Source organism: Aptenodytes forsteri, unplaced genomic scaffold, assembly GCF_000699145.1.
Source record: "Aptenodytes forsteri isolate BGI_AS27 unplaced genomic scaffold, ASM69914v1 Scaffold23, whole genome shotgun sequence".
NCBI classification, from domain to species: domain Eukaryota; kingdom Metazoa; phylum Chordata; class Aves; order Sphenisciformes; family Spheniscidae; genus Aptenodytes; species Aptenodytes forsteri.
In genome coordinates this window covers 1,023,278-1,035,903 of record NW_008796043.1, presented here as the reverse complement: position 1 = coordinate 1,035,903, position 12,626 = coordinate 1,023,278, and the positions used below count along the sequence as shown (strand labels likewise).

At 36.9% G+C, this 12,626-nt stretch overlaps 1 protein-coding gene across 2 annotated transcripts in view; it reads right to left on the bottom strand.

The window, feature by feature from the left end:
• Positions 1 to 12,387, bottom strand: part of LOC103904206 (ethanolaminephosphotransferase 1) — a 42,602-nt gene extending 30,215 nt beyond the window's left edge. Inside the window, exons 1-3 of one of the 2 annotated variants that reach the window (XM_009285597.1) lie at positions 12,323 to 12,387; positions 5,637 to 5,745; positions 3,467 to 3,541 (exon numbers count right to left, since the gene is read on the bottom strand). In XM_009285597.1, coding sequence (XP_009283872.1) covers positions 3,467 to 3,541; positions 5,637 to 5,745; positions 12,323 to 12,352 — 214 coding nt within the window. In that variant the 5' untranslated portion in view covers positions 12,353 to 12,387. The remainder of the gene's footprint in view (positions 1 to 3,466; positions 3,542 to 5,636; positions 5,746 to 12,322) is intronic. The other variant, XM_019473768.1, reaches the window with a different exon arrangement.
• Between the last annotated feature and the right edge of the window lie 239 nt (positions 12,388 to 12,626).

Here is a 12,626-nt window from a genome sequence, read left to right as displayed (position 1 = left end):
ACTTGGCAGTGGTAGGCTTATGGTTGGACTCGATCTTAAAGGTCTTTTCCAACCTAAATGATTCTATGATTCTAAGAATACCTTTCTGTTAAGGTGAGTTATGTGTTGATCACTTTTAATACTTAAGTGCTTGAAAGATGCCTGAACACTGTACTGGATCTCACTCTGAGGATGCAGTTGGACAATATGGTTTCAGTCGATCTGAGAGTTCACTGCTGTTGAACAGGGGAGGACCTGCAGCCTGCTCAGCTGGTGGAAAGACAGCAAATATTACGTTTTCTTCTGGGTCACTGAACAGAATTGGCGCTGTGAACGGTACAAAAACCAAGGGAGATGGCACAAGGGAGGGGTGGTGAATGCAGGGCGAAGGAGGAAGGGGGTCTAGCAGCTGTAACCTTTCTTAGTTGTATTGTCAAACCATACCCTTAGTCTCTTTTCTGAGACTGTGCTGGTGAGAAATAGAAATATCTTCTTCTTAAGTGTAAATACGCAGGATGAGCCTCAGGAAAAAGTACACAGAAGAAACTTTACAGATTACTTATTGTTATCCTGAATCTCAAAATAACATGGATAATTTTTTTCTTTTTAATGTTACTTGGAAGGTACTACGGCTAACAATTATTAGCTATTGATAGCATTAGTAACCCAAAACTGACTAGAGATACAAGTCAGCAGAGTAAGACCAAAGACTCCACAGCTGCTATAGATCATATGCTACTTACTTCTCCAGATTATTTGGCAGTACCCTGAGTTTTGTTTAATGTAAATATACTTCAGGGATCTAAACCAGGAAAACATGCAATTTCATTTTGTACAGATTTTAGACAATCTCCCTATTGTAATACCTAAACAGCTGTGAGATATCCTCCGTTCAAATACAAATCTCTTGAGACAGTTCTCACAGCTGTAAAAATTAAAGATCTCATAGAGGATTTCAAACATGGCTTGCCCCCTTCTAGAGCTGCATTCTCTCTCCATTAACATTGCCATTGAATTGTTGGCATCTTACTGAAAAGTGCAGAAAGAAAACTGTGTGTATAAGCTTGAGGTTACTTGAATAGTGTTGTTATAAATGTAGAAATTCTTTAGTCTATTTTAGGGTGCTTCTGAAACTTAACTAGCAAATAGGTATGTAAACATCCCTAAACAGTATATGGTCTTTCCTATTTCAAGAACATCTATCCCAAATCGGAGAGAATTCAGTTATAGGGGTAATACTTTTTTAATGAGAATGATAGTAGATTGGTCTGTTCATAAATTATTTTACATTGTCACAAAATAGTATTCGCATTAGATACTAAAATATGTGTATCAGTGAAAGAGTGGGTTTCATTTTGTAGGAACATTTTACTAAAAAGAGTTAGGCTTATAACGGTGTCATGAAATACTGTACTTCTAATTATAATGGACATGGGGGAAAACACAGGAACTGTATAACACATACGTAGAATTGGATTTTCACAAATCTTTACCCACATTTTCCATGTGGTTTCACTAGCTTTTTAAGAGACTGAAAATATTTTCTGTTTTAGGTTTCAGTTTGACATCATTCATGCCAACAATGGTGTATGTTCAATAGTGGACATACGCTGTCCCACACTTCCACTGCTTTAGAATTATTATATTATGATTTTGTCTCATGAAGGTTCATAACCCTTCAGTTTTATTAAAGTTTATATAACTTATAAATAGTGGAATTCAAAACAACAGCAAAGAGCATTCCATTTTACGGAAAGGGAAAAGATACCAAACCACCTTAACAAAGCGGAGGAAAAAGAACAGCATGCTAGCGAATTTGGAGAGAGTAACTCTGTCATTAAGAAGAAGCTGAGAGAGATTAAAGCCGCATATTTGGTTAGTTATTATGGCTCTCTGCAGTCTTCCAAAGGGAAATCTTGGCCATGCAGAATTAAATCTGAGACTAAATATTTCATGAAGTGGCTTGGACAGCACACACAAAAATCTACATATACATCAGTTCATTACAGCTTTGACTGTCAACATCATATTCTTTGTCTTCCAAGTATTAGGAACTATAGGCCTCACTGGCAAATGACATCTACATTAAGAACCTCAGAAGCTGAATTTCCAATGAGCTTTCTGGGGTGTAATACACTAACAGCTCCAATATGTAATTCCTATTTATGAAACAATAGCCACTTCATTAAATTCCCTACAATTACATTGTAGGGAAGAATGGTTTTCACAAAAGAAACTGCTGCTTCTGCTAATGATTATAGAGAGCTGTTAGGGAAATCTGACTGGTAGTCAGCCTCAAGGGACGGTTGTCCCAATGATTTTTATGGTACAAATACAAAGAAATTCTGGACAAAATAATTTTGGCACAAACTCGCCACTTGAATAGAAATGGCAAGGCATTCACAATGCAGAGGGAGATGTCTGCACAAGGGGATACACCCAGGTTAATCAAGATGGCTTTACATGCATGGGTCTGATACCAAAAGGGGCCAGCATCTTTGCCCAACGCTGCAGTGTACATCTAGAAACATTTATATCTAGCCTGGGTATCTTAGGTATAGCACACAAATGTATGGCTACACTCTGCAATGCAGGGCTTTATAAGAACCAGCTCCAAAAGAGAGGGTACGTTTACATAGCACAGTGCAGTCCATGTAAATATGCCACCTTGAGTCCCCCCAGAAAATGAGCTCTGTTGCACCACATTGTGGAGAGACTAGTTTGGAATGAGTTAGCTTTGGAAGAGAAAGCAAGAAAGCCATGCTAATGTGGATCTCACTCCCAGATCTGCATCAGTTCAGGTCTATGTCTTCACACCACTGCACAGCAAGATGCAATGTACCTAAAAATACAGTCATGGTATGATATAAAAAGTAAAAATGGAATATGAAACTGAAAATGAGGTATAGGTGTTATGGGAGAAAAACAGCAACAGGAAAGAAAAAAAATGATACTTCATCTCCATAAGAAGCCCAGGCCTGTCACCACATTCATACCATCTCTCCTGACACACACCATAAGCACTGAAGTGCCTAACAGGTTAAAACACAATGTTACATTCATTTTCCTTTTTCTCTGCTTAGCCCTTTGTTTTCCCCGTCCTTGAAAGCACCCTCTGCTAACACAAGTGTCAGGGAGCTTCTCAAAATGTCATCACTGGGGGACAAAGATTTTTATGAAACCCAACAGCAACGACTGCAGCTATATAATGATTTCCATTGTTTCTCTAAAACAATTTGAACTTTCAAAAGAGATAAGAGCAACAGTCACAGAACCTCTAATATATCATTAAAAATGGCCTTTTTTTTTTAAGCCTTATGGCTGTTTGTTGTTGTTGGTTTGGTTTTTTCCCCATCTCAGAGAACTCTTTTGGAGAGAGATCAATAATTTATCCACTACCCTCTTCATTTTTATAGTGCTGAGCACTAATGAACTAGTAGATAAAACTATATGAAGACGTCAGACGTGTAATTTCATTGTACTTTACCTAAAGCGTAAGCACAAAAGGTGGTAAAAGCACTGAACAGCCACACCCAGGTGGGAACAAGTCCAGGACTGGTACCTGAAATAAATCAGGTAGTGAGTCAGTGTAGCAGTGGTTAACATCAAAGAAGTCCACCGAGATATGCATATACATATGAGCAAGCTGCCACTGATTAGCCCACTACGTCAAACAGATTGAAATATTTGTGTCTGACCTTAAGTCATCAGTGAGCTCTATCAAAGAAGCAATGAGCGGGCTTGAATGTGTTTATACCATAAAGAAGAGAAGATAAGGTAGAGTTTTTTTGGTCCTGAAATGACTCTAGTATTGCACAAAATAATGATAGTAACCAGGCAAAAATTTTAACAGGTCATGGGAAGACTATCCATCCACAAATTAGCTAATGTTTATGTAATATCTAAAGACAAAAAGATGTCATTTTCAAGCATGATCTTTATTATTAGCGCCAACGTGGGGTTTGTATAGCACTTCCACCATACAGATCTGAACAGGAAATTTTTGTCCTTCGGCTAGGACAGGTATTAGCACCCTTCTTTTTTCCTTGAGAAAAAGGAAAAGCAAGCTGAATTGGGCAGAACCCAGGGTTCCGTTATTGCTCCGCTGATAGCAATAACCCATGGTTATTGTTGCTCTTTTAAAGAAATCACTCCTTTTTCCAAAGAGCGTTCTATTTAACTTAAACATAATCCAATAAAGACTACACCAGCACTAAACAACTGTAAGTGCAAAGCCCTCTCAGGTTTCTGGCATTCGGCACCGAACACAGGGAATACTTGCACACAGAGGTGTGTCCTTGCTGAACGGGGAGATGCCAGTACCTAAAGCAGTGCCCTGACCATCTTTCTCTCAATGCCTCGTCTTGCCGCTCTGAAAGAAAAGACAGCAATTCCTGACTCCTAGTTGCAAATTTTCAAACTGTAGAATGAAAACCAGCTGCCCAGGAAATTAAGTCTTTTATTTCTGATCCTAGGTATGGGATTGATATACGATACTCAAAAGGCTCATTAGGTTGCATGAACGTTTTCAATCAATTGAGAAATGAGGGGCACTGTTCTTGTGTGAAAGCAAGAATGGGCTTGCACATAGAAATCTCAGCTCTAACAGACTTAATTGCCATTTCAAACATCTTCAAGTTCAATGTGTATCTACTGGGAATGTGTCAAGATAAAATTATCCCATTAAAAGATCTGTGCTGGATGCTCTTTTATTACAGAACTTAGTAAATATCAGCTGCATTGATAAAAACCCAAGTGTTTAAGGATGAGGCCAGATAACTACATAACATGCTGGTCCTGAAAACTTAATGCTCATGCAGGATTATTTTTGAACAAAAACTGCTTACAAGTACCCCTGCCTCTAGAATTGTTGTGATAACTGTACAAACAGCTCAAGCCAAAGGGTACCTCCTGAACCTAACCACAAGCATAAGAAATTAAAGGCAGCAAAAAAACCCCAAACATAATTGTTTCAGGAAATAAAAGTGTTAAGTCTTCACCAAATTGTCTAGTTTAAAGAAAGGCAAAGATTTTTATATATTAATCACCTGGGAGATGCTTACTACTTTCTGTAGGCTCCAACAGCTGGTCTGAGAAGCCCAGAACTGAACGTGCCCTGCGCTCAGGAGCAATCAGCTCCAAAAAGCTTTTGACTTGGTCTGCCATGAGGAGCAAATAGGGACTTGGACTTTGAAAGTCAACATTTCAAGAGACATTTGTCTAGAAACTATTTCTTCTTTGTCTAGAAGCAGTCTTGAATGGGGGGTTGGAGTAATTAAAGGGAAATTAACTCATCCAGGCATGGATTTAGGTATTGGGAAATGTGAAACCAGTGAAAATTTTATGAAGAACATTAGGGTGTTTTTTGGCTGTCTATGTAAATCCTGGCGTACACTTTAAATGAAATGAGATATTACCATAGACTTCAAGCAGCACGTGCTGAAACCCATATTCAGGGATGAGATTAAATAAGGTTTTTCAATAAAATTATCTAAATTTATAATGCCATGTGTGAGGTCAGATCCTCCTATATGCACATGGAGCCTCATTAAGGGAATGAGTGGATGACTCAAGTATCTGATACGTCCCTGTATCATTCAGAAGTATGAGATAAGCAGCTCACTGATTCTGAAAAATTACAACATGAGGATATTTACCTGAGGCCGTGTAGTCCCAGTCATAAAAAGATATTAGAAAATAATTAACTAAAATCATGACAAATCCAGAGAATGTTAACAGGTTGGGAGCAATCCACAAAGGCACTATCTGTTAAAAAAGAAAGAAAAAAATCTAAGAAAAATTACATTTCAAATTGTAAGTCTTATTTTAATTAAATATTTTTTATTTTTTATCAGGAAAGGAGAAACCTGTATATGACATCAGCAAGGTTCAGATTTGTGCATATTTTCCCATTTTCAAATTAAAATACAGTTTTCATTTCTGAAATTTATTTTCAGATGTAATCCTTTTGCCTGATATTTTTGACTGCAGTTAAAATATCATTTAAAAATGTCGTATTTCCTATGTTATACACCATCCTTATTTTCCCAGCCACCAAGGAAAGCTTCTCGCGGTTGTGTGTATCACAACTGAAAGAAGACTGCAGCACCCCAGTGGGGTAATTCAGCATCCATGTGGCAGGTTTTTTTAAGCATCCTATTCCCACACTATAACAAGGAAATTTCCTCTTCTAAAATATGTTAATAATTTCCAACTCAAAACATCAACAAAATCAGACACTGAGTGCATTACCCTTTTAGGTCCCCGTTACAAGCAGCTCCCTACTTCTCCAGATAGTAACTTTCTGCAGGGTCTCCCTCTTTAGTCATGAATTATAAACACTCCATCAATTCGTTTGACTTGTAGAGTGCTGAAAAGGAGTCTCCGTCTTCACCTAAGTCTCCAATTCTTTGTCCCATAAGCGTTCTCAGCTATTCATCCCCTGTGGCTTTAAGGTATTCCTTACACTGCAGCAGGGATCCTTTCTGGTAACACTCTCTCCAAGTAACAGAGTTTCTCCAAAATACTTTCTGAAACAGCACACACAGCTTTCTACATGATTTTTAGACAGAATACATTTGCAGAAATACTAAGTATCAACCGCTACCGTCACTCAAACACAGTATCAATATATTCAAAATATAAAAATATTGGAGGCTTATAATCAAATTCTTTGGAGTGCCTAAGGACTGAAAATGTATGTAAAACTTCAACATTTATAATCAAATTCTTTGGAGTGCCTAAGGACTGAAAATGTATTTAAAGTACTTCAACATTATAAAGTATTACAAAACGATATTAAAGAAAAAGAAGCTAAATGAATTCAGATAATAATAATAGTTTTGAAATCAAATGTTTTGTTAATTTCTTTGAAGTAGCTAGATGGACAGACAGATGACTACATATTAATTTATATACATCTTTACATTTCCCCTATCCTATTACTACATGAAAAATTTTCATATAGAAGTTGAATGCTTGGACTGATTAATTATCCCAATTAGATCCTCTTTTTCTACTATAGAACAATTAATAATATTTAGGAGAAATTGTGCAACTGATAATGTACAGTGTAAACTTTCAAAAATCAGATGAAAATTCCTGAATTTTTCAGTTATATTTCTTAGATGTTTTCTTCAATAACGTTAGGAAAAATATTAAATCTGATAGTTGCTTTCCTTATAAGCAGGATTTTATCACTAAGTTTAAAATACTGTATGTCAGCTCTTACAGTCTTTAAAATACATCACAGAATGCATACAGCTACAATAAAAAATCTTAACGTGTCTATCATTCTGAGTCTTCAAAAGCCCAATTCTAAATCCCTAAGAACAAGTGGCAGCAAATGTTCCCTGAAGCTCCTTTGGGAGAACACCTGAGGAGGAACCCTTCACTGCACGGTCCCCTCTTCTTACGTTGCCTGCACGCTCAGCATGCAGCGACAGCGGCACATCTCCTAAATTTGCTACCTGGGGATGCAGAAACCTTGTAAGAGGGAGGCTTGGTATGAATCGCCTGCTGTGGAGTTTGTGTGGTGTCTATGACATTACACGACATAAGAAGGACAGATGCTGAAGAAATTCTAGATTGGTCTCTTTTAATCTAAAACATAGATCAAAATAGTGTGTTAAGACAACCTGTGGATGAACCGTGGATACATGGATACACAGGTGTCATACAACGTATTGTTTTAAAATGACTGATTTCTCCTGTATGATTCATAATTGTTGACTATTGAATAAAATGGGGCGCCATAAATGTCTGCTTTCTGATTAGGCTCATCATTCTAAATAGTCACAATGTCATTATTAAGTTATTACAGGAAATAATTTATGCTTACACTGTGCAAACATGAAGACGTTACTTTAACCCACTTTCTTGCTAACATCATGTATTTTAAGAAGGAAACCATCAAAGCACGTTGCTGTACTTGCAATCCGTTTGGCTAGTAGACACACCATGAAAAACAGTTACAGGAGATCTGTCCTCAGGAAAACAGCCTCTCCTTCAGTTAAACCCCTAAGCATACTGTTTTGATCCTTACCGAACCTAATCTGCCTAGGTATTTGGAAAGTATTCCAGTTGCAAAATCCCTTTTGTTATATTTAATGTCCCTTATTCTTCTGGTTGGCATTACACTACCATCACCCTATTTCACAATTCAAAAATTACAGGGTGTTAAAGATTAACTTCTAACACATGTTGGAAAAATACAGCCTGAATTTACTAGTATCCTATAGAAGGATAGGTTGCAATCTTTATTATCTAATTAACAGACAGTAGAAGTCTCATACATCAATGTGCTACAGGATTAATACAACTGGAGGTGCCACTGGGGAGAATCACGTCTGCTCTCTGGCAGAACCATTGTATGCTTGAACCTTTTAAAAAACCTTCAGTTCCACAAACTACTAACTGATTTCTGTTTTAACGGGTTTACAGCCATTCATGTTAAAAGCCTTAATACAAACAGCAAATGTTTTAATACATCAACTGTCTATTTGGATAACAAACGGTAAAGTACACATATTTATAGAAAGCTCTGTTCAAACTTGAAATATTCCTTAACTAACTCACTTGAAACCACTAAAATTCTACTCATGCCCAATTCTAGTGGTAAAATCAAATTAACGGGTTTACAGCCATTCATGTTAAAAGCCTTAATACAAACAGCAAATGTTTTAATACATCAACTGTCTATTTGGATAACAAACGGTAAAGTACACATATTTATAGAAAGCTCTGTTCAAACTTGAAATATTCCTTAACTAACTCACTTGAAACCACTAAAATTCTACTCATGCCCAATTCTAGTGGTAAAATCAAAGTTCATAAAGCCAACGGGGGTGGTGGTGGGGTTAATTGACTTCAGTGAAGCTGGCATACACCTGTGTAACCCAGTGGGATTTCCTCCTTTTCCTCTCATTGTCCTGCACAAATGTGATTTTTCATGAATACAAATAGAGGAGGAATATTCAGTTCGTGTAGTAGCTAAGTAATACTATCAATTATCTGTCAGAGAGCACATGATTGTGCTTTATTATAAAATAAAAATCTTAATTAAAGGCAAAAGGACTGAGCATTGGATTAATTAAAGGTGAAATACCTAGAGTTGCATAATCAGAATAGTTTTAAATAACATGTAGAGAAAGTTAATTGTTACTCTGTAGTTTCATATAGGTGTTACTATAGTTTCATACAACATGGAAAAGCTGCCACGAACAGGAGTATCTCAGAGTGCTTCAAGCCCATTATAGAATTCAGGCATGAAACATTACCCTTCACTTTCTTCTTTAGCACCAGATTCAACAAGTTTCTGAAGCACATACATCCAAAAATCGCACTCAGACTGACACAGGCACATGATACAGTACATAAGAAAGATGTCCTTGGAAGAGGAAAGAGAGGAAGGTAACGCTCAGGATTTCCAGGTGAATTTCTAACTTAAGTGCACAAATTCTTTACTTTCCTAGCATCCCCACCACAGGTCAATGAGCTGGGTTATGACAACATAACGTTCTTACGTATGTCAACATCCCAGCTCATAAATTCCCACATCTTCTCTAACGTCAGGCTCTTCTTAATTTCTCATAAGACAGGAAATACATCTTACAATGAATGATAATGTCTCACAACATAGGAAACATCTTACAATGAATTCTGTGTTAGGGAGTAGAGAGAAACTTGTGTTGCAATTAGGACTACATTGACATATGAAAGGCCAGACCCAAATCCCAAGCCTCTGTTCTCACAATTTTTTTCTGCTTGGATCTGTGAATTTTAGGGGGGTTTTTAACTACTGTAGAATCTGGTAAAAATAGTCCCTGTGGAATGTTTATTTTCACCAGATTAGAAACTAAAACATAATTGATTCATATCTGCAAATGAATGTATTAGGATGTCTGAACTGAGAGAAATTACTTCTCCCAGTCATCAAGAAACACACTTGTACTGCCCAGTTTTGAATGAACGTATTAGATGCAATGTTTCTTCTTCTTAAAAAATTATCCCAGCTTTACTATATCTCCCCATTGCAATGCACTGTTCTATTTAAATAGAAATAGGACGATATATTGTAAAATGTAAATTCAATATTATATTCTAGATCACAAAATATTATAGTCTAGAGCACAGTCATAGCGCAGTTATAATGCTTACAACAGGTACAAGCTACAAAAAAAATCAATGACGAGTAAATGCATTCAAAGCTTCTCCTTCTAAAAATAAGACTTGATCACATTTATTACGATACCACTGTTTTACTTACACTTCAAGAGAAAAAAAAGTATTTTTTGGTGAACAGATGAGCAGAATTTTCTTGGACTGAGTTTGGGACAACGGTTACTGCCACACCTTGGTTTCAGTATCTAGCCAGGAACAAAACCATTCTAGCAACTTCCGTTCCTACTAATATTTTACAAACAGTTAAATTTTGGCCAATAAGTTTGATGCTCCCCCATTACTTACACTTCAAGAGAAAAAAAAGTATTTTTTGGTGAACAGATGAGCAGAATTTTCTTGGACTGAGTTTGGGACAACGGTTACTGCCACACCTTGGTTTCAGTATCTAGCCAGGAACAAAACCATTCTAGCAACTTCCGTTCCTACTAATATTTTACAAACAGTTACATTTTGGCCAATAAGTTTGATGCTCCCCCGGTTCTCATTTTTATCTCTAGGAGCAACCAAGATGACTCTACTGCAATCTCCATTACATACTACTTTCCCCTCTGCAGCTGTGCATTCCCCAGCTCCTCTGCAGGACTCTGATTTTACCCGGCAGTATCTTTTAACGTTAGGATGACTACTTCTACAAAAGCTGAGAGCAATATCATTTCCCTTTAAATCTTTGTGATACATCGCTGAGAATTATCCTGTAACGCTCTTGCACCCGAAGGCAAAGCAGAACATTCATTGCTGTATCTTCAGGGTTCAAACCAAACCAAATGCCAAAGTACAGACAGCAGCCACTCCAGTCTTTGGTTCTGTACTCAGATCTCCCAGCTTTTGAAATAGGTTTGTGCTCTGATTTGGGTTCTCCTCCAGCAAGAAGTGAACAAAATCATGCTCACCTAAAATTTAAGGAGGTTTAAAAAAATCTAAGGAGGTCACATTTTTTAGGATCTATCACCCTATGCTACATGGGCACAGTCAAGAATGTCGCTTTTCTTCTGGGAAAACCCTGCAACCATTAGAAGAACTTGTCTCCAAAGGAAGTTTTTCACTGATAATACTCTCCCTTCAATTTGATAGCAGATGAATACCCAGGATCTCCTAAACCAAAGTGCAAGTGCACAGTAAAGCCTCTGCTCATCTCCCGTGCTGGACTCCAGAGTGCTGGGGAGGCTTTTCTGCCTCATTGTTTTCCTCAATATTACGATGGGAATGAAAACAGAGCCTCTGAACTGAATTATTGACTTCAGTTTCACATCTTTGAATTGTTTTTCTCTCATACCATGTTCGGTTTGCTTTTTAATTCTTAAGTTAGGTCATATAAACACTTTCATGAAATTACATTGAGGTTATGAACGAGAGATTATGATTTTCCTGCTATATCAAGCATAAGCAATACCTGAATTATAGAACCCAAAGATGGCAGATCCAACAGCACTCTGGCAACACACATCCTTTTTTGTTTGTGTAAAGGTTTGTTTTCAAGTCTGCTCCAATCTAAAGATTTCCCCTAAAGAGGCAGATGCAGAAGTCATTGCTTCCTTGGAGATCAATAAAGTTCATATTTATTTGAGATACAGCTTTTTTTCTGCCAACAACAGCAAAACTAATTGTGAGCGGTTTTATTTTTAAAAACTGCAGATCATAATGCATTCAAGAGATGCCATCTTCCAATCGTTACGGTGATCATGGTAACCGCTCTCATTTTCAGCTTCTTAGAGAAATGCCTAGCTCCCTCGAGCAAGTACCCTTGGGAGAAAATGAGACAGCACTTGCATAAAATCATGTGCACAGCACAGAGATAAAGCCATGCTGTTGTTAGGCGGCATATGCTGCACAAAAATAATTTGTACTAAGTAAACCCTTCAATGTCTGCAAAGCTGTTTAATGAAAGATGTTATAATGAAAGATGTAAAAAAGAAGCAGATGCCTTTTGTATAGCCATCAGAAAAAAAAAAAAACAACCTTGTTTTTCTAAAAAAAACCACCTCAAAATCCAAACATACTCATGTTAAATATAGCTATATATCCTGTAACATTTGGGGGTTTTATACAGATGTCTTAATTTCAGCTTTATTAATCAATATGTATTTTTAAATGAAAATACATGCTGTATTTAAAACAAATTCTTACATTATCATGTGCTATTTCTATTAAATAAAATTCTTACCTTAATAATTTTGTTCCAGAGGGGCTGCATAATATACACAGATAAAGGATTTGTATCCACAGCACTGTACTGTGAGGAAAAAAGCAAACATGTTAAACAAAGCACTGAACAATGCATATTTTTCCATCACCGTATACCCTTCAGCATCTAAGAACAATCACTCTGAGTGTGACTGGTGTAAATTTATTTTATTCTGATGACCATTCATACAGTTTTAATTTAATTTAAAAGCACTGGCCTGGTTTACAATTACCTTGTTAGCAACTGTATGTACTAACACAAAGGTTTAGGCTGGTGAAAAGGC